Source organism: Cyprinus carpio, chromosome B10 (assembly GCF_018340385.1).
Source record: "Cyprinus carpio isolate SPL01 chromosome B10, ASM1834038v1, whole genome shotgun sequence".
Lineage (NCBI taxonomy): Eukaryota > Metazoa > Chordata > Actinopteri > Cypriniformes > Cyprinidae > Cyprinus > Cyprinus carpio.
In genome coordinates, this window is record NC_056606.1 from 23,612,576 (window position 1) to 23,640,075 (window position 27,500).

The following is a 27,500-nucleotide window of genomic DNA, read 5'->3' on the forward strand; positions in this document are numbered from 1 at the left end:
AAATTCTGAAATAATTATAATAGTTTTTAAATGATGCTGAAATAACTCTGGATAAGTGTTAAAAGTTTAAAATGTTAAAGTTAATGCATTTGCTGGTTGCAGATAAACAAAAAATAAGTAATAATTGACTCCACGCCACTGAATTATTGCATGTGTTAATGCATAAAGATGAATAGCAGAGCGTGATGCTCAGTGTGTCATCATTAATATCTCCTTCGTTCTGTGGTGTGTGTGTGTGTGTGTGTGTGTGTGTGTGTGTGTGTGTGTGTGTGTGTGTGTGTGTGTGTGTGTGTGTTGTGTTTGTGTTTATATATGTGTGTGTGTCAGGGCAGAATAAACTCTTTGTTGTGGAACCTGGTCTCCTTGTGTTTTTCTCATCATGGGGTTTTGTGTGTTCCTCACTTGAGGTCTGTAATGATTCTGTCTGTAATTGTTTTATTGAAGTCGTAAAGAAGCGTGTGTCTGTTTCACTGCGACGTCAGTTGCATAAACCAGCTCAAAACCACACAGCCAGACCAGATCCATTACACACCCTCAGATCTGGCTCAGACCCCTCTCTGGATTTCAGTTTCAGTGTGAATGTGTTTTATGAGTGTTTGAAGCAGAGCAGTCTTCAGATTCATCCAGCAGTCTATTGGTGTTCTTTTGATTCTTCAGCAGAGTTATTTCAGTATTATATTATATTATATTATATTATATTATATTATATTATATTATATTATATTATATTATATTATATTATATTATATTTATTATATATATTATGTTTTATATTATATTATATTATATTATATTATATTATATTATATTATATTATATTATATCCAGTATTATTTATATACTATTATTGTATTTATAATTTTTTTTAATAAATTATAATTTAATAAAATGATAGTAATTTTGCTTTGTGCTGTTAATTGTTATAATTCATATTTTTTTCACTTTTTATATTTAGCTTTTATTTTAATTTAGTGCTTCTGTTTATAAATATTCTGAATTAGCTTTTATTTTAATATTTTCAGTTATCATTTTAATTTAATTGATAGTTATCATTTCATCACTTTAATTGTAATTAAAGTTAATGGACAAGAATTAAAAATCATAATTTAATTTTTACAGTTTTAGTCATTCTGTTATGTGCTTGCAATTTTTATTATTAATATTAGTAATGTTTCTATTTAGCTTTTATTTCATTTCAGTTTTATTAATAATAATGTTAGTACTTCAATACTATTTATTAATATTTAGAATTAGGTTTTAATGTTATTTTTAGTTTTCATTTAATTTTTGTCATTAAAGTTATATTAAAATAACTTTTGGCAATCTTATGTGCTTATAATTTATTATTATTATTATTTCAAATATTTCTATTTTGCTACATGCTATTTTAGTACATGCTTACAGTATTTATTTTAATATTTATTTATTAATATTATATTTCATAGTTTTTCAGTATTAAATGTTTTTCTAATATTACTTTCTTTCAGCTTTATTTTAGTTGTGTGATTTCAACTTATATACAGGCTATTATTTTTATAAAATTTTACACATATGTATATTAAATTCTAATTAAAGTCAGAAAAAAACTACTCTTAGTTGACTTTTTAAAATCTAACCAACAGCAGTGACATCACTGATATTTGCATACTGACTCATGATTGGTCATGTCTTCTGTGCAGCTATTAACTATTTAAACTAGCTTAAAAACTGTGTCATGTTTCTCATACACGATAAAACATCTGATGCAAAGACTAAAAGCCGCAAACTTTCCACTGCTGCCCCGCAGACACTGACTCCAGAGGAGTGAGTTTGTGAATCTGTAATTAAAGCCTGAGTGCTGTGAGTGTTAGAGGAGTGTGTGAGAGTGTTGTCTGGCTAGAGGTGTCAGACGCGGCTCTTTAGGGCTTGTGGTTTGAATCCACCCTCACATGAACGCTGGGCGGCAGTTTTATTTTTTTTTTTTAGAGTCAAATGTATGTGTTTTATAATCTCTCATGTTGTGATGATTTGGCACACAGACAACAGTCTCATTTGTGCACGAGGGAGAAACTTGTGCTGTTTTTGGCCTCTGCCTTCTGTTGCCTTGATGATGGAAAATCACGGCGCGTCACAGTCAAAGACTGAATTGTGTTTGTGTTTGTAAGAAGGCCGGATCATCCACAGGTGCGCCAGATTTAACCTCTTTACTAGCAAACATCTGATCATTTGAAAGCTCTTAGATATGGATGAGATCAGTAATAATCAACAGGAACAGCGTCTGTTTGCTCCGTCATACAGGAAGGATTTATTTTCTTCCATTTTTTTCAAAAAAAAATTTGCAATAATATTGTCCTGTGCAATGTTTTATATTTTCAGAAATGCTGTGTCTGTTTTTATTTTTCTGGGTTCTGCTAATGATTTAATACAAATTTATAATAAAAAATGGTTGTACTCAAAATAGTGTGAACAATTAAATCCCTCCTTTAAAATCGAATCAGCTGAAATTTGAACAATTCCTTTTATTTTATGGCAATTTTATTTATTTTAGTTATTTATTTATTTTTTAATTCAGTAGAATTAACCTCATGGTATTTATGCAGAGACAGCAGCTACTGTTTCACTCAGATATTGAGTTCTCATTAGTGCACATACTAACACAAGCGCACTACTGAGTGAAATCCAGGAACTCATGCAGTTATAACAGCTGCAGTCAAAATCTACATCAATATGAGTCACACAGAGGGCCATTTGACATTTTACAGCCCCGGCGGTTGCCCGCTGAGACGTGACGTCTGCGGGATTCTCTTCAGTCTGAGTTAGTTTGTTAGTTAGTGCTTAGGTTTGAAACGGCATCTTTTGCATTACAAGCTCAGGTATTTACCTGCTAATTCGCCACAAGCTTGTGTGTGTCAGAATGCAAACACAGCTGAGCAAAGCAGACTCAACACAGCCAGCACATCTGTGCCAGGTGTTATGAGCAGTGTTTGCTGTAGTAAGGTGAGTACATACTGTAATGTTCTCTCAGGTGAGATGTTTACAGGTGACGCCCACATCACGCCATTTGCAGAATCCTCACTTGCCAGTTATCATGCAGGAAGTGGCTGTTTCTCACATTTCGTTTGGGGTCAGCAAGTTAAGATTTTTGAAAGAAGTCTCTTCTGCTCACCAAGGCTGCATTTATTTGATCAAAATACAGTAAAATAGTGAAATATTATTGCAATTTAAAATAGCTGTTTTCTATGTGAATGTATGGTAAACTGTAATTTATTTCTGTGATGCGCAGCTTAATTTTCAGCATCATTACTCCAGTCTTTAGTGTCAAATGATCCTTTAGAAATCATTCTAATATGATGATTTGCTGCTTAAGAAACATTTCTGATTATTATCAATGTTGGAAACAGTTGTGCCGCACAATATTTTTGTGGAAACTGTGATGCATTTTATTTTTCAGAATTCACAAATGAATGAAAAGCATTTATTTTAAATCTTTTGTAACATTATAAATGTCTTTACTGTCACTTTTGATTAGTTTAATGCATCCTTGCTGATCAAAAGTATAATTTCTTTAATATATATTTTATTGACCTCAAAATTTTTGAGCAGTAGTGTAATTATGCATCAAAAAGTCAAAGTGTAAACAGTTTAATATATTGTCATTTATAGGTTCCTTTAGCTGTTGTATGACTGTTTTAGACACTAAATCTTGTACTGGTATGATGCATGAAAATGTGAGATGTTCCTATAAGTTTGCTTCCCCTGTCGTTGTGGTAACAAATCAATTTCACATTGTTTTTCTCTTCTAAACTTTCTCTAAACAGTTTCTGGTTCTTGTTGAACCCCTCGCTGCGGCACATTGGCATCAGCGCTTTATTTAACCTCTCTGAAAACCTCTTTCTCCGGAGTGAGAGGGCTGATTATTCCTCTTTACCCACCATCCCCCCCATGATTCTTGCTGTGATGGTTTCTTAGCCCTCTTGAGAAGTTTTGTTTTGCCTTACCCAGCATTCCCGGTGACTTCAAAGCCTCTGTGATTGTTTCATGCTCTGTGGCGGCCCATTGTGCCGGCTTTGCATATTCATGAGGATCGTCTTTCTCTCACTCACCAATGGCTCACGGTTGGGATGCTGGGAGCTTGAAAGCAGGACACCATGAGACCTGAAGAAACTCTCAAGAAGCAGAACAATTAGAAGTTCTGCGTCTGTTTTTAGTGAGGTAATCTTAAATTCTTTAGAGTTTGGTTTTAGGCAAGACAGGCAAAAACATTGTGTTTTCATGCACTGGTCAGTTTTAAGATTTTGGGTTATTTGGCTTTTTGTAATGTTATGTTTCAGACTAGTGGAAAGAAAACATCTAAAATACACTTGAGTATTTATATTATTGCACTTGATCTATTTACATCTGTAGATGTCTGTTACAATATGTATCTTTACAGTGAGTGCCGTTTTCTCAAATATTTTTTCTTTACTTCAGCAGCACTGACTTACACCAAAATTTGCAGTTTTATTCCTTTCTATATTCTGAATATTTTTACTGAGGGGTTTGTTCATATATCATTTGCATGATTTTATTTTTGCACCTATGTTTGCATCCAAAGATTCCAAATGGAATGCGTATCTTTAAAGGCCATTTTATGAAAATGAATTTGTTTCTCCACTTCAGCAGCACCTGCATAACCCAAACTTAGCAGTATTGTTCATATCTGTTTTCTAAAGGATTTTACTGATGGGTTTGTTGATGTCATTTGCCTAATTTTATTATTGCACTCTATCTATTTGCGTCTGTAGATTTTACTTACAATATGTATCTCTAAAGGCCATTTTCTCAAAAAAAGTTTTTTATCCGCTTCAGCAGCACTTACATACACCAAGATTTACAGTTTTATTCCTTTCTGTATTCTGAAGGATTTTACTGAAGTGTTTGTTGACATATCATTCACCTCACTTTATCACATTATTTATTTGCATCCATAGATTTCATTTACAATACTTATTTTTAAAGGCTATTTTCTAAAAACGAGATTCTTTCTTTACTTCAGCAGCACTTACATACACCAAAATTTACAGTTTTATTCATATCTATATTTTGAAGGATATTACTGAGGGATTTGTTCATATATAATTCACCTGGTTTTATTTTTGCATTTTATATGTTTGCGTCTGGAGATTTCAGTTATGTATTTTTAAGGGCCGTTTTCTCTAAATGAGTTTCTTTCTCCACTACAGCAGCACTTACATACACCAAAATTTACAGTTTTATTCCTTTCTATATTATGAAGGTTTTTATTGAGGGGTTTGTTATCATATGTATAATTTGCCTGTTTTTTTTTACAACATTATGTTACTAAAAATATATTGAAAAATTCATTTTTTCTCACTTTTGACAGTATTTTCAGATTTTTTTGGTGATAAAAATAGTTATCAAAAATTCCCTCTATAAAAACCTTTAATTCTAATATGTTGAAATAATCAAACAAGAATGTTGAACCTTGCTTGATCTAGTATTCATATTAATTTTCTAGAAATTTGTGCAAATTAGTGCATGTTTAATTAGAGAATGCCTCGTTTGCATATTTAAACATTTCAGAAAACTTGTAATACAAAAACATTTGTAGTTTTTGTTATCAACTGTGGAAGTATTCAAGATTCAAGAGCTTTATTGTCATTTGTATTAGTAAAATGAAATTCTTACTTTGTTTACTCCTCTTTAGAATGACAGGGTAGAAAGGGAACAAACATAACTTACAAGGACAATGCAAAATACGTAAAAATATAGAATATACAGTAAAGTTTAATAAAAAAAATATAAATAATAAGAGCATAAAAAGTAACAAAATAGAAAGAAAAAGAGAACCTGTATACTAATTAGAAAAACAACTGACAATAAAAAAAAAAATTCACACTATAAATGTGCAGTGCAAGTAGCTATAAAGTGACAATGTCAAATGCATAAATGTAAATGTAAATGTAAGTCTATTGTTTGAATTGTCCATGTTTTTCAGTCAAATGCGTTATGAGTGTATGATGGTCCAGCAGGTATAGTGCAGAGTGCCACTGAACACAAAGCCACTAGAAGGCAAGCCTGCAACCATTAGCCAAAAAAAGCGCAACGGCTAAAACTAACGCTTTCAGTCTGACAGTATGTGGGAAAGGAGACCAGAGGCCCTTTTTTTTTTAATGGATGTCAGTGGAAGAGAGGCTTCATTACACTATATAAACCGCCTTTTAGAGACAACGGATTATCATTTAATGAATCGACAGCCTATCTGCTAATCTTCAATGAGTTTAACACAAAATAATACTTTTGGAATGAACTATTTTTAGAGTTTACCATGAAAAAAAATGCAGTTTTATAAGAGAAGTCACTGACTTTTTGCGACAGATGGGATTCGGATTACGGCATTTCTCATTCATACCTAAAAATAACAGTTTTCCTGGTAACGCTATACACAAAGAAGCACTGCGCTCACAAACGCTGCACGTGTTCCTGTGGCTCAGTGGTAGAGCATTGTGTTAGATGCGCCAAAGGTTGTGGGTTCAATTCCTAGGTAACACACAGAATGGTCAAATAAAATGTATAGCCTGAATGCACTATAAGTCGCTTTGGATAAAAGCGTCTGCTAAATGCATAAATGTAAATGTGCTTTATCAGGCATTGCAGGCGAGATTAAATGAAAATGAGACCAATCACCACAGATTAGAATCACGCAAAGGAGTGGTTTGGAAAAATTAATCATTGAGCGAATCGTTTGGGAGTCGTTGACCAAGCAAGGTAAAAATAAATGCATATTATAAGACAATGAAAGTGTTTTTTTTGACCTTACATGCATGTCAAACTGTTGTTGGGGACTCCCAAAGCCAAAATATGAACCTTTTATAAGCCGTAAAAGGAGCATTTTAAAAAAAGTTAGTGATTAGTTTAAACCTCATGCATAGATAAATATGTCAGGATACAGGATAATCAAATATTTATAATGTTATGTCTGAGATGGCAGAGAGAGATCGCTGTTGTAAGTGCAGTTCAGGAGGTGTTGAGAGCTGAAGGATGGTCCGGAGATGCCGATGGTCTGATGGCATCGGGTGCCGCAATCTGATGGGGTTTCCCACCTGCGTGCAGCTGTTGGCTCATAGGAAGTGGAATGTCTTTCCCAGATTCCGTGACCGAACTCTCAACGACCGCTCAAGACGGAGAAAAAAAAAAGTGCGGCAGAAAATCCCCTGTTGAAATTTCACAGTGGCAGGGGTCAGAGTCGCTGTCAGGCGAAACATCGCTCACGGATCGCATTCCGTCAGCCACTATTGTAATTCAAGAGTCCGTGCCATCACGACTGCTTGTGCCCGCGTCCTTTGTTCCTCACTTGAGTCGTGAATTTTGCGGTTGTCTCACAGATTTTCCAGCTGCATGTGAGCGACAGAGTCGTCTGGCCATAAATCCACACAGACTCTGAACCTCTTGCCTTTTCTCATGTCTGTGAGGGAATGCTAACTGCATCTTTTGTGTGTTTTGCCCAAGGGTTTGTTGGTTAATTATAGTTCCAACAATAATAAAACCATTTAAATGGATAGTTCACACAAAAATAATGATTAACCTTCACTCCATTCCAAATCTGTATGACTCTCTGTATTTTGTAAAGCACAAAAGGAGACATTTAGCAGAACTTTCACACTATTTAAAGTAGTGAAAGCAGAACAAACACAAGGCAGCTTAGAAACAATCCATACAACTTGTATGCTTTATTTCAAGTCTTCTAACGCATATGAAGCCATTTAAATGTGGTGCATCGACAATTTTTACTACGTTTGACTTCAGAAGACAGAATACATCTGTGGTGCCTTTGCATGTATGCACATTAGCATACAAAAGTTTTTTTTTTTTTTTTTACAGAATTACTTTTTATACTAAACAGATGCATTCAATTGATCAAAAGTGACAGTAAATGCATTTATAATGCTACAAAAGATTTCTATTTAAAATAAATGCTGTTCTTTTGAACTATCTATTCATGTGTAAATCCTGAAAAAAATAAAATGTATCACCATTTCGACTAAAATATTGTGCAGCACAACTGTTTTCAACATTAATAATAATCAGAAATGTTTCTTTAGCAGCAAATCATCATATTAGAATGATTTCTGAAGATCATGTGACACTGAAGACTGGAGTAATGATGCTGAAAATTCAGCTTTGATCACAGCAATAAATTATATTTTACTCTTTATTCATACATATAATACAGATATTTTGATTGTAATAATATTTCACAATTTTTCAGTATTTTTGATCAAATAAATTCAGCCTTGATGAGCAGCAGAGACATCTTTCAGAAATCTTCAAAAAATTTTACTGACCCAGTAATGTACATTTGCACTTATTCAAGGGCACTTATTTTTCCACAGCAGCTTACAACTGAAGAACAACAAAAGCAATACAGGCTAGAAAATGAGGGGAAATCTCTATAAACAAAGCAAAGTTTAATGGTGCTTTTTGTCATATTTGGTGCTCAACAGCATTTAACTGAATGGTAAAGAACATCCTGGTCAGTATTTCCTTTCGGGTTTCAAAGAAGTAAACGTCAAACAGGTTTGAAATGACATGAGAGAGAGGAAAGCAATGACAGAACTTTAATTTTTGAGGAAAAGTTGTTATTTAAGGTGTATTTTAGGTTGTTATTCACCTGAAAGTAGGAATGTAACGATTCACTCAACTCACGATTTGATTCGATTTACGATTTATTTATTTTTAAACAAAATGATATTTAAGACAAATTGTGTGTCCTTTTATTATTGCTTGGGCAAAATGCTGTACATTTCTTTGTGAAATTATAATATAACTATAATAATATACTAATATAGCACTTACATATTATTGCTCTTTTGTTGGTTTTGATTGCTTCTATTGTCCTCATTTGTAAGTCACTTTGCATAAAAGCATCTGCTAAATAAAATTCAAATATAATATAAATGTAAAAAACAAAACTAAACTGAAATTTTAAAACAAGCCCCAAATCAAATAAATAACACAAATAAAATAAATCTCTTCATATAAACAAAATAAGGTTTTGTCTGTGCTCTCTTACATTTAAAATTAGAGGCAACCACTGCATTTTAATCACGAGCCAATCAAAAGAAAAAAAAAATTCTATTGTATAATTTAGAAATTTTGAAGCAAAAACAGAATGGTTTGACTTCAGTTTTGTGAAACTATACATAAAAATATCAGCATGAAACAGCAGACGAGCTGAACGAGACGCAGATTCACTCTCTGCCAGCAGGTGGAGCTTAAAGCGTTTCCTTGGTTATCGCTGTAAACAAAGCAGCGCTGCACTTATGAACTTTAATATGCTTTGTACAGAGGCAAGATGAAAAGAAAAAATACCATCTAAACTTTTCTAAAGACAGTAAGTTCCCCTCAGACATACATTCATATAAACTCCTACACCTATTCGATTTTAATCGTCAAATATTTGAATTGATTTTCAACCGGCTCGCGGTTAATCGTTACATCCCTACCTGAAAGACTTGTTTTCAAAAGTGCAAAACTTTTGATATTTATTTGTTTTTGAAGCTTTCGAATTTATTTTTGGCGCTTGAATGGTGACAATATTGTTTCCCATTCTGAGTTCTTGGTCAGGTCTCATGTGTGGCTTGCTTCGCTCTTCTCTGCAGTGTTTTCTGGCGTTGGAAAGAAATGATCCTCCGCAGTGATTCGTATCTCTGGAGGTGGAATCAGAGCGTGCAGCCCCTCGCATTCCCCCGGACGGCCCATTTTTCAGCAGCAGGCCTCACGCTGGGCGTTTGATGGAGCTCGCAGCCAGTGTGTGAGCGGGCCTGACCTACTCACAGCTTCCCGAGAGCTCGCCCCGATCGCATGTAATCACAGCAGACGAGCGCTGACAGCGCCAATGCCGCGGTCACATCACTGCCGCCCCACTGAACTCCCAGCAGCCCACACCATTGTTTCTGCTCTCACTTTCTCTTTGTTTTTAGCCCATCCACAAACATCCATTCACACACACACACACACACACACACGCACACGAACTCCCACCTTCACAGCGCCACGGCTGGAGAAAGAGGAAAGTGTGGAGCGTCGGAGGGAATGTGGGGTAATTGATCTCATCTTTGAGTTGAGATTAGGGTTACACTCCTCAGTGTAGGAATAACACTAATAAAATATGTATTAGTTTTATGGCATATTTATATTTACTGAAAGAAATCAGAATGTTGCCTTGCTTTGGTTAAGGTGTTCTTAACAGTGTTTTTGACAAGTTGTTTTATGGTTGCTAGGGATTCATTGGTGGTTGCTAAGGGCATTATGCATTTTTCTGAGTAGAGATTGAATGAAATTTTATGACTGATACCAACACTATTTAATATTGTCTTAGTGTAAATTTAATTATCGTTTTTTTAAATTATTGTTTTATTTATACTATTTGGTATTAAGATTAATAATAATTAATTAACTAACTTGAATTGATTGCACTAATACATGCTATGTGTTTAAGTATTTAATATATATATATATATATATATATATATTAAATAATAACAATATAGTAAAAAAAATAAAAAAAACAATAATAATAATAATTATTATTATTATTATTATTATTTTCTATCAATATTATAAAATAATTTCTATCAATATTATAAAATAATTATTATTATTGTGTATTTTATTGTTGCTATTGTTGACATTTTGATGAAGTGAAATGTTTCAAAAAGAAAATTTGGACCAAAATTTTGCCATTTATCTGTAGACACATTACACAATATTAAGGAACCAGTAACTGTTTGAGTAGAAAAGTGTGAATATTGGTAAAAGAAAATATCCAGTATTCATCTTTAGTGCTCAGCATCTCATATAAAAGAAGAGTCTCTTCTAGTCTCTAGATGTGAGATTTTTTCACTTGTTTTCTGGTCCAGAAGGTGCGTCTGATCACTTTCTTCAGTGGTGTGATCTGCTGAACATGTGAAGTTCCTCTAACATTCATTCTGCTCTTTCTCGTGTGAATCTCTGTGCTCTTGATGTAATCTCAGTAATGGCTCTTAATCGGCCAAAGTTGTATGTGTCGGTGAGTGTTTGGGTGAGATTAGGGCGAGAGAGGGCGTGTCGTGGCCCGAGGTGAGTCCCGCCATCACCTGACGTGTGAATGGCTTTTGTCATGCGCTCTTTCTGCTCTTGTGTGTTTTCACTTCTGCTTTGTGTTCTTTATCCCACCAATAAGTTTTTATTTTTAATGTCTGTGTTTGACACGATGGCAGTGTGTTTCAGCGTGTTGTAAACGGATGCTCTGTTCTGTTCTGAAATCAAACCGAAATTTAGGGTCCTAAAAGTGTGCCTGTAGTCTACTAGTAGTATCGCAAAAGGGGTGGGAGCGGTTCTGAACTTTCTCTTCTGTTTCGTTTTTATTTTTAATGTCTGTGTTTGACACGATGGCAGTGTGTTTCAGCGTGTTGTAAACGGATGCTCTGTTCTGTTCTGAAATCAAACCGCGCGCAAGTATCTGTCGGGTGCATTAAAATATGACTCTCAGAATCAGAATCAGAATCAGAATCAGAAAGAGCTTTATTGCCAAGTATGCTTGCGCATACAAGGAATTTGTTTTAGTGACATAAGCTTCCAGTACACAAAAGACAACAACACACAGTCAAAAAAATAAAAAATAAAAACCCTTTGCAGATAAATAAGTGTATAAACAATTGTGCTATAAATGATAATGGAATTGGATTGAGTAAGATGCAGGGATGTACTAGGATGAAGGGGTAACAAATAAATATAAGGATATTGCACATTTTTTTTTTTTATTGTATAAGTGGGGAACATTTAACTGTTCATGAGGTAGATTGCCTGGGGGAAGAAACTGTTCTTGTGCCTGACTGTCCTGGTATTTGCGGCTCTGAAGCGCCGGCCAGATGGCAAGAGTTCAAAGATGGGGTAACTTGGGTGTGAGGGATCCAGAGTGATTTTCTGAGCCCTTTTCCTCACTCTGGATGTATACAGTTCTTGAAGGGTGGGCAGGGGAGTACCAATAATCCTTTCAGCAGTCCGAACCCGTTCTCTGTAGTCTTCTGATGTCTGATTTTGTAGCTGAACCAAACCACACAGTTATTGAAGTGCACAGGACAGACTCAATGACGGCTGAGTAGAACTGTTTCAGCAGCTCCTGTGGCAGGTTAAACTTCCTCAGCTGGCGAAGGAAGAACAGCCTTTGTTGGGCCATTTTAACAATGGAGTCAATGTGATTGTCCCACTTCAGGTCCTGAGAGATGGTGGTTCCCAGGAATCTGAATGACTCCACTGCAGCCACAGTGCTGTTCATGATGGTGAGTGGGGGGGGAGTGCAGGGGGGTTTCTTCTGAAGTCCACGATCATCTCCACTGTTTTGAGCGAGTTCAGCTCCAGGTTGTTAAGACTGCACCAGACAGCCAGCTGCTCAACCTCTTGTCTGTAAGCAGACTTGTCACCGCCCTGGATGAGACCGATGAGTGTGGTGTCGTCTGCAAACTTCAGGAGCTTGACAAAGGGGTCTTTTGAGGTGCAGTCGTTGGTGTACAGCGAGAAGAGCAGGGGGGAGAGAACACATCCCTGAGGGGCACCAGTGTTGGTGGAGCAGCTGTTTGACATGAATTTCCCCAGTCTCACTAGCTGTTGCCTATCTGTCAGAAAGCTGGTGATCCACTGACAGATAGAACTAGGAACAGAGAGCTGGGTCAGTTTGGTCTGGAGGACTGTTGGGATGATGGTGTTGAAAGCCGAACTGAAGTCCACAAACAGGATCCTCACATAAGTCCCTGTTTTGTCCAGATGTTGCAGGATGAAGTGCAATCCCATGTTGATTGCATCATCCACAGACCTGTTTGCTCGGTAAGCAAACTGCAGGGGGTCCAGTAAGGGTCCAGTGATGTCCTTCAGATAAGCCAGAACCAGTTTTTCAAACGACTTCATGACGACAGATGTTAGAGCCACAGGTCTGTAGTCGTTAAGTCCTGTAATCTTGGGTTTCTTTGGAATGGGGATGATGGTGGAGCGTTTGAAGCAGGAAGGCACTTCACACAACTCCAGAGATCTGTTGAAGATCTGTGAAAAGATGGGGGCCAGCTGGTCAGCACAGGTTTTCAAACAGGCTGGTGTAACGCCATCTGGGCCTGGTGCTTTTCTTCTTTTGTTCTTCCTGAAGACCTGGCGCACATCATCTTCACAGATTTGAAGAGCAGGAGGTGTGGAGAGGGGGATTGCAGGAGGTGTTAACGGTTGTGTAGAGAGATGGTCAGAATGGGTGTTGGGGGTTTCAAATCTACAATAAAACTCATTCAGGTCGTTAACAAGTCGTTGATTAGCCGTTGATTAGCCTTAGACTTAGGTGCCCTTGAGCAAGGCATCGAACCCCCAACTGCTCCCCGGGCGCCGCAGCATAAAATGGCTGCCCACTGCTCCGGGTGTGAATTCACAGTGTGTGTGTGTGTTCACTGCTCTGTGTGTGTGCACTTCGGATGGGTTAAATGCAGAGCACTAATTCTGAGTATGGGTCACCATACTTGGCTGAATGTCACGTCACTTTCACTTTCACTTTCATAATGAGCTGTCAGTCAGCCTCTGGCACCCTACAGGGGAAAGGAGGAAATGCTTAACCGACCCGGCAGGAACTAGTTCTTACAGCACTTTGAGTGAGAATACATGGTGTGTAATTTGCTTTCATGTTTTCGATGTCAAACTACATGGAGATTTTTATTCCCCATAAACTGTTATGTTATTTTTAGTTGCAGTTTAAAATGTTGTTAAACATAAGTAAATTATCACTAGTATTAGAGCTCATAATGATGCAATCAAACCTAGTAGTACTGTAAGTTCAGAATTTAAACTGTAGAATCCTACAGAAAACATGCTAGCTTCTGCATAGAAACATGATAAAAATGGTTAAAACACTGGTTTACACGCTTAAAAGTGATTCAGAACACCTTAGCAACTGCATCGCAACACAGTATCATCAGGTGCATCCTAAATCGCATACTATGCACTATTCTCGTAGTAGTGTGCTCACACTGAAAATCCCGAAAAGGAAAAAATGCACCTTAAATACCCAAATGATGCACTTAAATAAGGAAAAACACAAGTGTGAAATGTTGGACACTTCATGCACAAAATACATTACAACAAAACAATCTTATGTAATTCATGCATTACATGGATGTGTACACAGTAACGCCCTAGCAACACCCCAGCAATCACAACACCTGGTTTTTATGGGCAAACACATCATTTTGTTTTATGAAATAATAGAGATTAGTTAAACGATCCAATTTAGTTGGTTTGTATTTGTTACCAGTTTAGCAGTTTGTTGGTTAGCAACACCCTGGCAACCACCCATAACACCCTATCATTAATGTGCTGAGTTTTGCACAAGCAAGGACCACTCACATTTTCTTTATGACATGAAAGAGACTAGTTAAATCAGTTCAAACTGAATTTAAACTACTATTGCATTTGTGTATTTGTTGCTGGTTTGTCTGTTTGTTGGTTAGCAACACCCTGGCAAGCACCCACAACACCCTTTTGTTAATTTGGTGAATATTGTATGGAAAACACCACTCATATTTTCTTTACAAAATGAAAGAGACTAGTTAAAACAAGTCTAACTGAATTTGAACTATAGTTGGTTTGTATTTGTTGCTGGTTTGTCCATTTGTTTGTTAGCAACACCCTGGCAACCACCCACAACACCTTATTGTTAGTGTAGTGAGTTCTTCACAGGTAAAGACCACTAACATTTTCTTTACGCAAAGAAAGAAAGTGTAACTTTCATTCTCACTGTAGTGTTGTTGCTGCCGCTGCCATGTCGTGGAGACGCCGTGTGTTTCTAAATAGGTGCTGACCCGTGCTGGCAAAATGAGTGTGAATGCACAAGGTCTAATTTTGAGCTACAGGCAAAAGAAGTGATAAATATCAGTTCTCTTCTAGCGATCCCAGTGCTCCAAATAGTCATAAAACATCTAAAATGATCTTTATTTGTACGTCCTTTTTCTCCACTCACTTCTGCTTCTCATCACAAGTTGTAGAATATTCATTCTCATGAATACTTTATGAATATTCATATTCAATCCTTGATGATGTGAGCCACAACCAGTGAAATATGATTTTCAAACCCATGATGAAAACAAAACGATTGCGCTGACTGACGTTTGCAAAGCTCTTCATGAGTTGCAAAACGTGTCTTGGCGACATACATACATACATACATACATACATACATTAGTAATATGCATCGCTAAGAACTTCATTTAGACAACTTTAAAGGCCATTTCTCAATTATTTTTTTTTTGGACCCTCAGATTCCAGATTTTCAAATAGTTGTATCTCGGCCAAATATTGTCCGATCCTAATAAACCATACATCAATGCAAAGCTTATTTATTCCCAATTTTGAAAAATGGACCGCTATGACTGGTTTTGTGGTCCAGGGTCACATATGACCCCTTTAAAGCACTGGTGTTGGTTTGTCAGGGCAGCAGGAGTGGTCACATGACTCTGAGCTCACAGACGGCCCACTGAGCGCTGGAGGCTGTTTTTGGGGGCCCCTGGCCTCCTTTCAGCGGACGGCCCTCCCCTGTGCGTGAGGAGGGTCCGCTGGGGTCCCGGCTGAGCCGCAGAGATCAACTGCTGCTTTTATTGTCTCTCCACAAGGTGTCCAGAGTGGAGGGGCCGTCCCAATTGCAGCGAGAGAGTAACACCCTCTTTCTCTCTGTCCGTCGCAGGCCGGCCGTCAGTGTGGAGTAGCTGTGGAGCGAGCAGCGTGCGTGTGTTTCCATGCCCTGGTTCCATGCTCGAGTCTCAGGGATGGAGCTACAGGTTCAGACCCGCTGGACATCGCTGCTGTTTCTGCTGGGTTCGCTGTGGCTGTGCTCGTCCGCTCAGGGTGAGTATCAGCATTTACTGCCATCTCCGTCTGCTGTTTTGCGCATGTTCAGTTCTGATGGCAGCGTTTAACTGGTGTCTGTTTGTGTCTGACCCCCCGATGCTGCACGTCATGTTTCATGTTTAGAATATTTCTCGGACGGGCGCCAGAAATGCAGCGCGGCATTTGCCAAATATGCACCGGGGAGAACTATAAAATACATTCCGTTTAAAATATGCATGGGTAGTTGACGCACAACTTGACCATGGAGTTTGTTTTCAATCAAGCCCAAGATTTTAGGTTGCCGTTTACATGCATGTGTGTATCGCTTGTTAAATGCTGCTGCAGTGACAAATGAACTTAAAATAATTAATGACATTAATATGATGAATTATCATGAATAAGAATCTGAAAAATGTTGATGTGGGTAATAGTTTTAAGGAGTTTGTCACACTCAAGTGATGTCAATTTTTCATGTATTGTGTACGATTCATAAGAAGACATTTTGGTATTCATTAACTTTTATTACAATTTTAAGATGACTTTCAGCTTCCACTTAAGCTCATATTTAATATATGCATAGGTAATTGATGCAAAATGTGTCCATGGAGTTTTATTTATTTATTTTTACAAATGCTGAGATTTTAGGGCAAAATGTACATGCATATATAAGGAAAAGTGTGTTTTAGGTTACTGGAACCTAAAATGTTCCTGTTAAATATTCCTTCAGTGACAAATGAACTATTAAAAGTGCAAATAAGTGGTCCGTTAATTGATATCATCATAAATCATGAATAATAATTTTAAAATGCTGTTTTATCTAATAGTTTAGTCTTGTTGCAGGACATGTCACTTGATGTAGAATATACTAGATGTCATTCAACATCTGAACGCTTCTTTTCCAGTGCATGTGTTTAAATCATTTTGCTTTAAAATTGCTTATGGAGAGGCTAGTTGTGCTTTAATGTGTACGAAGTGGAAAAACCTGCATGCAGCAGAGTCTGACGTCTGTGTGTTGCCACTGCTGGGTTTTTGCTGGTCGATGAGGCACTGGGCGAAGTCTTTGAGGGATCTACTGTCAGACACTTGTTAAACACACAGTTGGGCGTCAGGCTGTAAAATCAATTCCACTCTCAGCCCACACACACGCACACAGAGACAAATACAGATGAACAAACACCCGCACATGCGCTCGCCCTCACCTAAAATAATTGAAACCCCTGTGTGTCACACTGAGGGTCAGAAATATCCTGCAGCTGGTGCACGTTCACATGGATTTACTGTTTCAGCTGCCTTCATGTGTGTTGGTTGTTGTGCATTTGTCTGTATTGAATATGACTTTCTTACATTTATATTGCATTTTAGCAGTCGCTTTAATACAAAAATGAACAAAAGCAATCTGATGTAGAGCCAACGATATTTGTAATACCAGGTTTATTTGACAAAGTTATTGTAGTCAACAGCAGATGTCATCATCAGCTAATTCACTATCCAATCAAACCTACGGTTCCACTCCGAAAGGTCAGGTTATTGAAGTAAAAAATTTTTTTTTTTGTTCTGCTTTGTTTTTGTACATGCATTTTCACCTGCTGTTCTTCAGATGTGCTTTAGGGGAATTTTTCACATTTCTGTTTCTAAACGGCTCAGTGTAAGTGGTACATGATTCAGCCGTTGTTGTGGCTCACATCTTTGTGTTGAAGAGTCGTCTGCGGTTGTGCATTCCGGAGCGTTTCTGTGAATCGTGTGGAGAAACAGCGATCGTGTTGAAAGTCTCTCATGCTCGGATGAGTGATAAGAGAGAGAACTGGTGCCTTCAGTGTTTTATGGCACTGTCAAGGTCAGCTTGGAGATACACAGACTCCAACACATCTGTGCTTATGAGGGACCTTCATCTCATCTGCTCTTCCTTGAGAAGTCTGATAACTGTGTGAGTGTGTTACAGAGGATTCTCGAAGAAAGGACAATCATGCAGCTTGAGTTGTTTACCATCTCATATTGATGATTACACCAGTCAAAACCAGTTTTACTAAGGCCAGCCTTACTTCATGCTTAATATTTATTGTGGATAATTCATAATTAGAATTTAAAAATGACTTTCATTTCAGCTCATATTTAATACATGCATGGGTTATTAATGCAAGATTTGTCTGTTTTTTAACCAAAACCAAGATTAGAAGTTAAAATGTTCATGCATGTGTAATGAAAAGCGTATTTTAGGTCACTGGAAAGTTTCTAATCACCCTTTAAATGCTCCTTCAGTGACAAATGAACTAAGTCTGAACTAAATTAGTCGTCTATCAATTAAAATGATGCATAATCATTAATAATAATTATAAAATGCTGTTTTAGGATATAGTTTTAGGAAGCTGCAAAATATATATTGTGGATGATTCATATTAATATAAAAATTTCTCCGTAAACTGTTATTAAAATGTAAAAATAACTTCTATACCAGGATATGTTTAATAAATGCATGGGTAGTCACTGCAAAATGTGTTCATGGAGCTTGTTTTTTAACCAACATTAAGATTTTAGGTTAAAATATTCATGCATGTGTAAAGAAAAGCATATTTTAGATAATTGGAAGGTTATAAATTCTCCTTATAAACGAACTTATAAAAGTACAAATAAGTAGTCAGCCCATTAATATGATGAATAATCATGAATAATAATTATAAAAGAATCTGACAAATGCATTACCTGAAATAGTTTTAGGGACTTTGTCATAGTGCAACATATCTCAACTTAATGCTGAATAATTATATTATGGATGATTAATATTAAAAGGACATTTTATTGAAATTTATTGAAAAATTACTTTCAAAGTCCATTCCGGGTCATATTTAAAAAATGATGAATGCATAATGTGTCCATGGAGATTTTAGGTTAAAATGTACATGCATTTGTATGGAAAAGTAGATTTTAGGTAACTGGAAAGCTTTTAATCACCCTTTAAATGCTCATAAATGTCAACTTCATGTTGAATATTTACTGTGGAAGATGCATTTAGATATTTTGTCGTCATAAACCTAAAAAGCAATACTTTTTAAATTAAAAATAAACTAAGTAAAAATGACTTTCAGAGTCATTTTCAGCTCATATTTAATATGTGCATGGATAGTTTAGAATATGCATGGGGAAAGTTTATCATCACCAAGAGTTTAAATTAAAATGCACATGATGCATATTTACGTTAATGTGTTTTAGTTAACTGGAAAGTTTCTGATCTTCTGTTAAACACTCCTGCAGTGACAAATAAGCAGTCTGTCAATTACTATGATGAATAACAATCATAAAAGAATTATGAACAATGCTGTTTTAAAGCGTCATGTCAAATACATGAGGTTCAGTTCAACAGCTGACCGCTGCTTTTCCAGTGCATGTGTTTAAACAGTATTGGTGTTAAATGGATTAAAGTGGTAAAGATGTTCTCAGATCTGGTCTGGTGTGGGTCTGGTTTTCTGAGCAGGTGCTGCTGATCTCAGATGAAAGCATGAGTCAAGGACAGACTGGAGTGGGAGAGAAGTGGTGACCTTCAGCGCTCCTCCACACATGAGTCATGAGGAGTTCCTCCCGTCCTCGACGCTCCTCCAGCGCGTGGGCAGTTCTGTAGTTTCTCTGAAATTCCCACACGGTCGACTGAAATGAGGAGCAGACACAGTGAGAGAAGACTGAGACACAGCTTGTTTTGAAACCTAGTGTGTTGCCTTTTCATGGTAGACGCACTTCTCATGTTAAGTCTGTGCCAAACTTTATTTTCAAAGACTCATTTTGACTAAGCATGTATCTTTCACAGAGAAGTCAATCCCACAATGCACTGCAACGAGGTCAGTTAAAAAAATGAATGCAAATTAATATAACAGACAAGCAAAGATGGATAAAAACATTGGTTATAAATAGAGATGTTTCATTGGGGATTGGTATCAATAAAATAGTTGTGTAATTAATGAGCATTTAAAATAATTAATTCTATACAAAATGCATCTTTTATATTTGTATTATATATACACATATATTTGTAATTTATTATATTTACTTTTGTTTGTCAATAAAAAAAAATTCTTAAAAAAAAGAATAAAGGCATAAAATAGTGTTTAAATTCAAATAAAATGATTTCTGGGCCAAAAAAAAAAAAATGATAAGACATTAAATAATTATTACTATATTGACGTATATAAAATATGAGCTTTAAAAATTACTAAAAAGAGAAAATTTAAAAGTAAAAACTTGTTCCGAATATTAATAAAAACTATAGAAATATATTATCTCCATGAAATTAAAATAACACATGCTTTATGCTCTGTACAGATGTTTTTTAAATCTCAGATGAAAGGGACGATGCAGATTAATAAACATTCAAATACAAGTGAATGTAATTTTCATTGGCAATCCATTTGCATTTCTATGCTGTTAATATATATATATATATATATATATATATTTTTACTCCTTTTGTACCTTGTTGACTTTGTTCAACTCAAACTGTCCAGTATCAAACTCTGCGAGTCGAGTCTCTTGTGCTCAATCATTCCTAATGGGTTGATCTTGAGCTTTTGTTCCAGCTCAGTGACTCTGAAGCTGTCGTGTCTCTCATTCACTGCAGGTGTTTTCAAGGTTACGGAGTTCTGGTCAAATATGACTGCATTACAGTTCTCAGGAACACAAGCTTCATTTACAGGAACCGGCCCTGCCCTGTTATCACTTTGTTTGCGTTACCTTTTCTTTGACGATTAATCATGTTTGTAAAAATGTTGCTTTTGTGCCTTTAAGACTCTCTTTCTTTATCGCTACATTGTTTGTTCAAAGAAATGAATACTTTCATTAATCAAGAACGCATGCAATTGATCAAAGTGACAGTAAAGACATTTATAATGTTTCAAAAGATTTCTTTTGGAAATAAATGCTGTTCTTTTGAACTTTTTATTCATGTGTAAATCCTGAAAAATTAAATGCATCACAGTTTCCACAATAACATCTGGCAGCACAACTGTTTCCAACACTGATAATAATCAGAAATGTTTCTTGAGCAGCAAATCATCATATTAGAATGATTTCTGAAGATCATGTGACACACTGAAGACTGAAGTAACGATGCTGAAAATACAGCTTTGATCGCAGAAATAAATTACAGTTTAACAGATATTCACACAGAAAACAGCTGTTTTAAATTATAATAATATTATGCTGTTTTACAGTATTTTTAATCAAATAAATAAAGTAATAATAATTGAACTGGACATGAAGTTTGAGTTCTGAAAGTTACAGTCACATAAAACAAAAATGTTGCCTGATATGATGGCTGTAAATGAATAAATCATAAATCACATCAACAGAAGAAGCTCGCCGAGTCATGTTTGCTTTAGTCACATTCCTCTAATTCAGCACATGAGCAGCCGGCGTCTCGTTAGACCCGCTTCATCATGGCAGACGAGCTTCCGTAATGAATCCGAGCCGCGGCTTCCTGACAGGATACAGATCAGATTCCTGCAAACAGAACCCGATCCGGCGGCGGCGGCCCCCGCATGGCCTGCACCTGTGGCCCCGGCCCCCGGGGACCCGAGCTCTCGTCCTCAAACAGACTCAGTTCCTGACCGGAGGAGCTCAGTCCACTCAGAGAAGACCGACGCTGATGCACTGAAAACCTCCAGTCTGTCCTCGTTTCAGAATCACAACCTTTCAGTTCATGAGATTGAGTTTGAGGTGAATCCGCTTCAGCATCCGCTTACATACGAATGAGAGGGATTTGAGATGAAAACTGCAATTAAAAAACGTAAACTTTACAGAAAATGTTTCATTATTTGAACACAAACCAATGTATTTTGATGTATTTAATTGATTGTAATATTTAATATATAAATAAATATTAATAAATAATCATATCATAATTAAAACATTCATTAATATTAAAATATAAATGTAATAAATGGATATGGAAATATGCCAATGATATAATTATGTATATAGTTATGTATGTATACATATTAATAAAAGAATTTGAATAATAAATAAATGGTAATAATAGAGAGAGAAATTGGTCATTTTATTAATACATTTGTAAATATGAAAATCATATATAAATATAACAATTGTCTGTTTTATATATATATATATATATATATATATATATATATATATATATATATATATATATATATATATATAAAATAAATAAAATATTATTTGAATTATAAATAAAATTATATAGTTTTATTAATACATTTTTAAATTTAAAATTAATATAAATGTATAAATATAACAATGATATATTAAATATATTAAATCAATGTATATGTATATTTATGAATAATGTATTATGTAATATTATATAGTAAATATTTAAATATGAATATACAATATAATACAATTCTATTTTTAGAAATTAATTTGCAGTCATTCATACTGTTAAATGTCAAATTAATAAAATAGATCATTTAAATCAGTTTATTTTAAATTGCAGTGTATTTTAATTTTGCTTCTTTCATTTTATTTGCCGTTCCTTTTTGTTGCCGTTATTTAATCTCAGTTGAAATTCTCGAGGTATTTTGATGATGAAATGTTTTCTATCCTAATATGCAGAGTCAACAAAAAAGTAAAGTATTGATTTATTGATTTCCTAAAGAGGGAACACACTGACTGTGATTGATCAGACCAGTCAAAAACTGACCAATAGCGTGACTTGAAGGCGGGGCTATTAGTTTGACTGACCAATGACAGACAGGGAAAGTGTTTGGTGACAAACTGAGTGAGTTCTGAATAGTTTAGATCAGTGATTTTTGTCTAGTTTGTGTGTGAGTTAGATGGTTGTGTGTGTGTGTGTGTGTGTGTGTGTGTGTGTGTGTGTGTGTGTGTGTGTGTGTGTGTGTGTGTGTGTGTGTGTGTGTAATAATAGCCGCTTGTATTGACGCCGCACACGCTCAGATGACAGAGCACAGACAGCTGCAGATCCTGGCACTGCATGAAACACACACACACACACACACACACACACACACACACAGGTGCGGTTTATCCAGGGTCCCTGCGGCCCCGCGTGTGTGGGATAGACGGGCCCCGGCTCTCTGTGTGTCTAAACATGGTGTGGAAAGCTGCTGCTGTCTCATGCTTTTATTCGGGGACGACTCTCTCGCTCCTGATTTGCCTTCGTTCAGATTTGACTCGCTTCACGACCAGTTCATAAAGGGCATGATTTCACATCAGTTTACAGCCTCATATGTTTACTGCAGTTATGAGGAACTTCAGTCAGTCCGTAAGCAGATGCTTTCATTCAAAGTGACTTACAAGAGTTCCACTTTACCACAGATATCACTAGATCTCAACAAATTTACTGAATGCTTATGCATGAGTTATGATTTATTCGACAGTTTTGTTTAAATGATCACTTGTTTTTGATTCATTTATTTGTGAATGTGTTATAGCTGAATTCAGATATACTTATCTAGAGTTATATAATAGAGTTTATATTGAGAGAGTTTTTTATATTTAATTTTTTTATTTTATATTTTCCATTTTTTCATTTTAGTTTTAATTACTTCAAGGTCAAGTGAAACTAAATGTTGCCTTGGCAACTAGCTGATTATTAACTTTATAATTAAAGTTTGTTGTTATAAATTTGACTATTTCAATTAATGCAAATTTTATTTAAAGTAACAAAAATGTTTTTTTTAATGCTTTTAGTTTTCATTTTAGTTGCAGTTAATAAGTCAGTTGTGAACACAGTATTTAATTTAGAGTGTAAAAGTAAAAATGAATTAATTACTTGAGTAAATAAATACATTAATTAATCCTTTGAGAAAGATTGTTTGTTTTTTATTAATAGCTGTGGCTCTGCATGTTAGAAAACAAAAATACTAATATGAAAAACTGTTTATTTATTAATTTTTATTTGTTTATTTATAGCTGTGGCTCTGCATGTTAGAAAACGAATATATAAAAATGTATTTATTTGTTTGTTTGTTTATTTATTTAATTAATTCCAAAATGGCAAGATTTCTTTATAGCTTCTTTTGGTCGTACAATTGATTTTATTGGCATGTATGTCTTTAAATATTTTCATTCATAGTGTTTTAGCTTTTTCAGTACATCAAAACAAAATGTTTTGGAAACATTCGGTTATATATATATATATATATATATATATATATATATATATATATATATATATATATATATATATATATATATATATATATATATATATGTACATATATATATATATATATATATATATATGTACATATATATATATAGATATATATAATATATATATATGTACATATATATATATATATATATATATATATATATATATATATATATATATATATATATACAGTACAGGTCAAAAGTTTGGAAACATTACTATTTTTTAATGTTTTTGAAAGAAGTTTCTTCTGCTCATCAAGCCTGCATTTATTTGATTAAAAATACAGAAAATAAAAAAAATTTAATATTGTGAAATATTATTACAAGTTAAAATTAATTGTTTTTAAATTTATTATACTTTAAATTATCATTTATTTCTGTGATGCAAAAGCTGCATTTTTAGGATCATTCTCACATGATCCTTTAGAAATCATTCTAATATGATGATTCATTATCAAAGTTGGAAACAGTTCTGCTGCTTAATATTTTTTCAGAACATGTGATACTTTTTTAGGATACTTTGATGAATAAAAAGTAAAAAAAAATAAAAAAAAAAAAAAAAAAAAGGAGCTATGTTTTTAAAATATAAATATTTTGTAATAACAATATACACTACTGGTCAGTAATTTGGGGTCAGTAATTTTTTTCTCTTTCTTTTTTTAAAATAAAATCAATACTTTTATTCAGCAAGGATGTGTTAAATTGATAAAAAGTGATAGTAAAGAAAATATATTATTAAAATATATATTATTAGAATTTTTTTTTTTTTTGAATAAATGCAGTTCTTTTTAACCTTTTATTCATCAAATATATTAGACAGCAGAACTGTTTCCAACACTCATAATAAATCAGAATATTAGAATGATTTCTAAATGATCATGTGATAGACTGGATGTTACATGTGACACTGGAGGCTGGAGTAATGATGCTGAAAATTCAGCTTTGAATCACAGGAATAAATTATTTTTAAGTTGTAATAATATTCAAATAGAAAACTATTATTTCAAGTTGTAATAATATTTCACAATATTACTGTTATTCTGTATTTTTGATCAAATAAATGCAGGCTTGATGAGCAGAAGAGACTTCTTTCAAAAACATTAAAAATAGTAATGTTTCCAAACTTTTGACCTGTACTGTGTATATATATATATATTATCTATAATTGGTTTTGGTGTTATAAGTATTTATATTTTATATGTACGTTGTTGCAGGTGTTTTTTTGTTTATTTTATTTTAGTATAAAATTTATATTATTTGTTTCCATATTTATATAATATAAATATTTTGATATTTGTTATAGCCGGTTCTTGTCCGGTTTCTCCTGGTTTGACTGTTAGTTGTTCTGGAGTCGTTTGACATCAGGTCCAAACACGTCACGCCGTAACGCTCTGATGATTTATTATCGCTCGTTATGTTCGATACAAATAAACAGACTGAATGAAGCGTCTTTTTGCCTGGAACTCAGGGAAGAGTTACTGGGAAAGCACATTAGTTTTGCCAGCTTTTGTTTCATGTGATGGTTTGATTCGTCGACGCGGGTTGGATGTAAGACCCTGTGAAGGTCAAAGGTCAAAGCAGAAGCAGGGTCCAGATTTGGGCTGTGATTGTAGGCAGATTTGTGGATCGTAAAGTTGCTTGTACGTTTGATTATTGAACATTAGATGTGTTGAGATATTTCTGCTGTGTTTTGAGCTCAGAGAGAGCTGTGCGCTGATGGATGAAGAGTCTGACTCCTGTGTGAACTCAGAGATCTCTGAGCTCAGAGATCTGTGTGTGTGTGTGTGTGTGTGTGTGTGTGTGTGTGTCCGCTAGATTTACTCCCTACACCTGGAGAACTCAACAACTTGATCTCTCTCTCTCTCTCTCTCTCTCTCTCTGCTCTGTTCTATTCATTCACTGAGACATCAATGTATGTGTTTAATTATTGATTTATTAGACTTGAGAAATTAGCATCACACAATTCATGGGAGGCCTACATTTATTTTATTTTATTTTATTATTTTATTTTATTTTATTTTACTCCAAAAGTCCTGTTTCTGCTGATCTCAGCCACTTACAGAAACTTATAAGTGTGTGTGTGTGTGTGTGTGTGTGTGTGTGTGTGTGTGTGTGTGTGTGTGTGTGTGTGTGTGTGAGAGAGAGAGAGAGAGTTTCAGGTTTCTGTGTGACCTTGCCGGTTTATCGTCACTGATCTCCAGTGTTTGTTGCTTTAGTGTGATGGACTGAAGTGTTTCTGAATGTTCAATCGTGTGTGTGTATTATTTTTTTTTCTTCTTTTTTTTTTTTTTTTTTGATATTAACATCAGCGGCGCTGCTGTTCTGTGTCTCAGTGAAGCTGAAGTTATGTTCGTGTGAGGAGGTTTATATTCAGTTTGAGCTGTTTACTAATGATCATCTCGACTCAGAGTGTATTTATCTCAGGACAGTTTGTTTTTCAATTTTAATGTGTTTATAAGCTTGATAAATTATTGTACATCCATATAGACAAAGCACTTGTATGTGGTGCAGAACAACAGTAGCACAAAACAAGAAGAAATATATATGAAGTGTCATTGCTGTGCCATAAAAAATACAAATAAAGTAGAAATATAGATAAAAAAGTTATAGATAATCAGTTTAGGTAAAATAATAATAATAATAATAAATAATAAATAATAATAATAATAATAATAATAATAAAGTATTTTTAAAATACATTTTAAAATAAAGATGTATTGAAAAGAAGTTTAAATTAATAAATCAAAATAATTAACTGCATAAATAAGATAATATAATAATTATAAGAGCAGCAGTAAATTTGATGAAAAAGCAAAAACTTAGTTAATAAAAATGTATTATAAATGAATGAAAGAAAGAAAGAAACAAAGAAAGAAAGAAAGAAAGAAAGAAAGAAAGAAAAAATACCTGCTTAAACAAAGTGATGATAACTAACAAGAGCAGCAATGAATCTGATATTAAATGAAGGTAAAAAAATATATTAAAAATTCAAATTCAAATAAAATAATAAAAAAGTAATGATAATAATAAGAGCAGCAGGTCTGTCAAACAGATTTGTTTTCGTCTTACTATTGAAACAGTGACCTTTCATTGTTTACAGTTTTGCTTGATTAACCCCACTCTCAGGGTTAGACAGTTTTATCTTTGTGTTTATTATCATTTGTTTGAGATTTTTGAGTGTAGAAGCATATACCGACCAGAAAACAAGACTTCAAACATGAAGAAAGAACTGATGAAGTGGCATGAGGAAGAAAAAAGATACAGAAATACTAGGTTTCTGTTAAAATATAGAGGAATAAACAAATATATGGTATTTTGATGTACCTAAATTAATCTGTTATTTCTTTACAATAATACTGATATTATGTTTGTTTAACTTGTTTAATCTGTCAAGCAGTTGAGATTTCCAGTTCATCTTCACATCAATGTACTTAACATATGTGGATAAAGTTGTAAATGCTTATATATCCAACTTTATATATTGAGCTGTG

General features: G+C 34.6%; 1 protein-coding gene across 5 annotated transcripts in view; it reads left to right on the forward strand.

Moving 5' to 3' along the window:
• bmpr1bb (bone morphogenetic protein receptor, type IBb) overlaps positions 1 to 27,500 on the forward strand; it is an 85,162-nt gene that overhangs the window by 43,072 nt on the left and 14,590 nt on the right. For 3 of the 5 annotated variants that reach the window (XM_042733315.1, XM_042733317.1, XM_042733319.1), the window contains one exon: positions 15,728 to 15,888. In XM_042733315.1, the coding sequence (XP_042589249.1) occupies positions 15,780 to 15,888 (109 nt within the window). In that variant the 5' untranslated portion in view covers positions 15,728 to 15,779. Of the gene's footprint in view, positions 1 to 15,720; positions 15,889 to 27,500 lie in introns of all 5 variants that reach the window. The other 2 variants (XM_042733316.1, XM_042733318.1) reach the window with 1 other exon arrangement.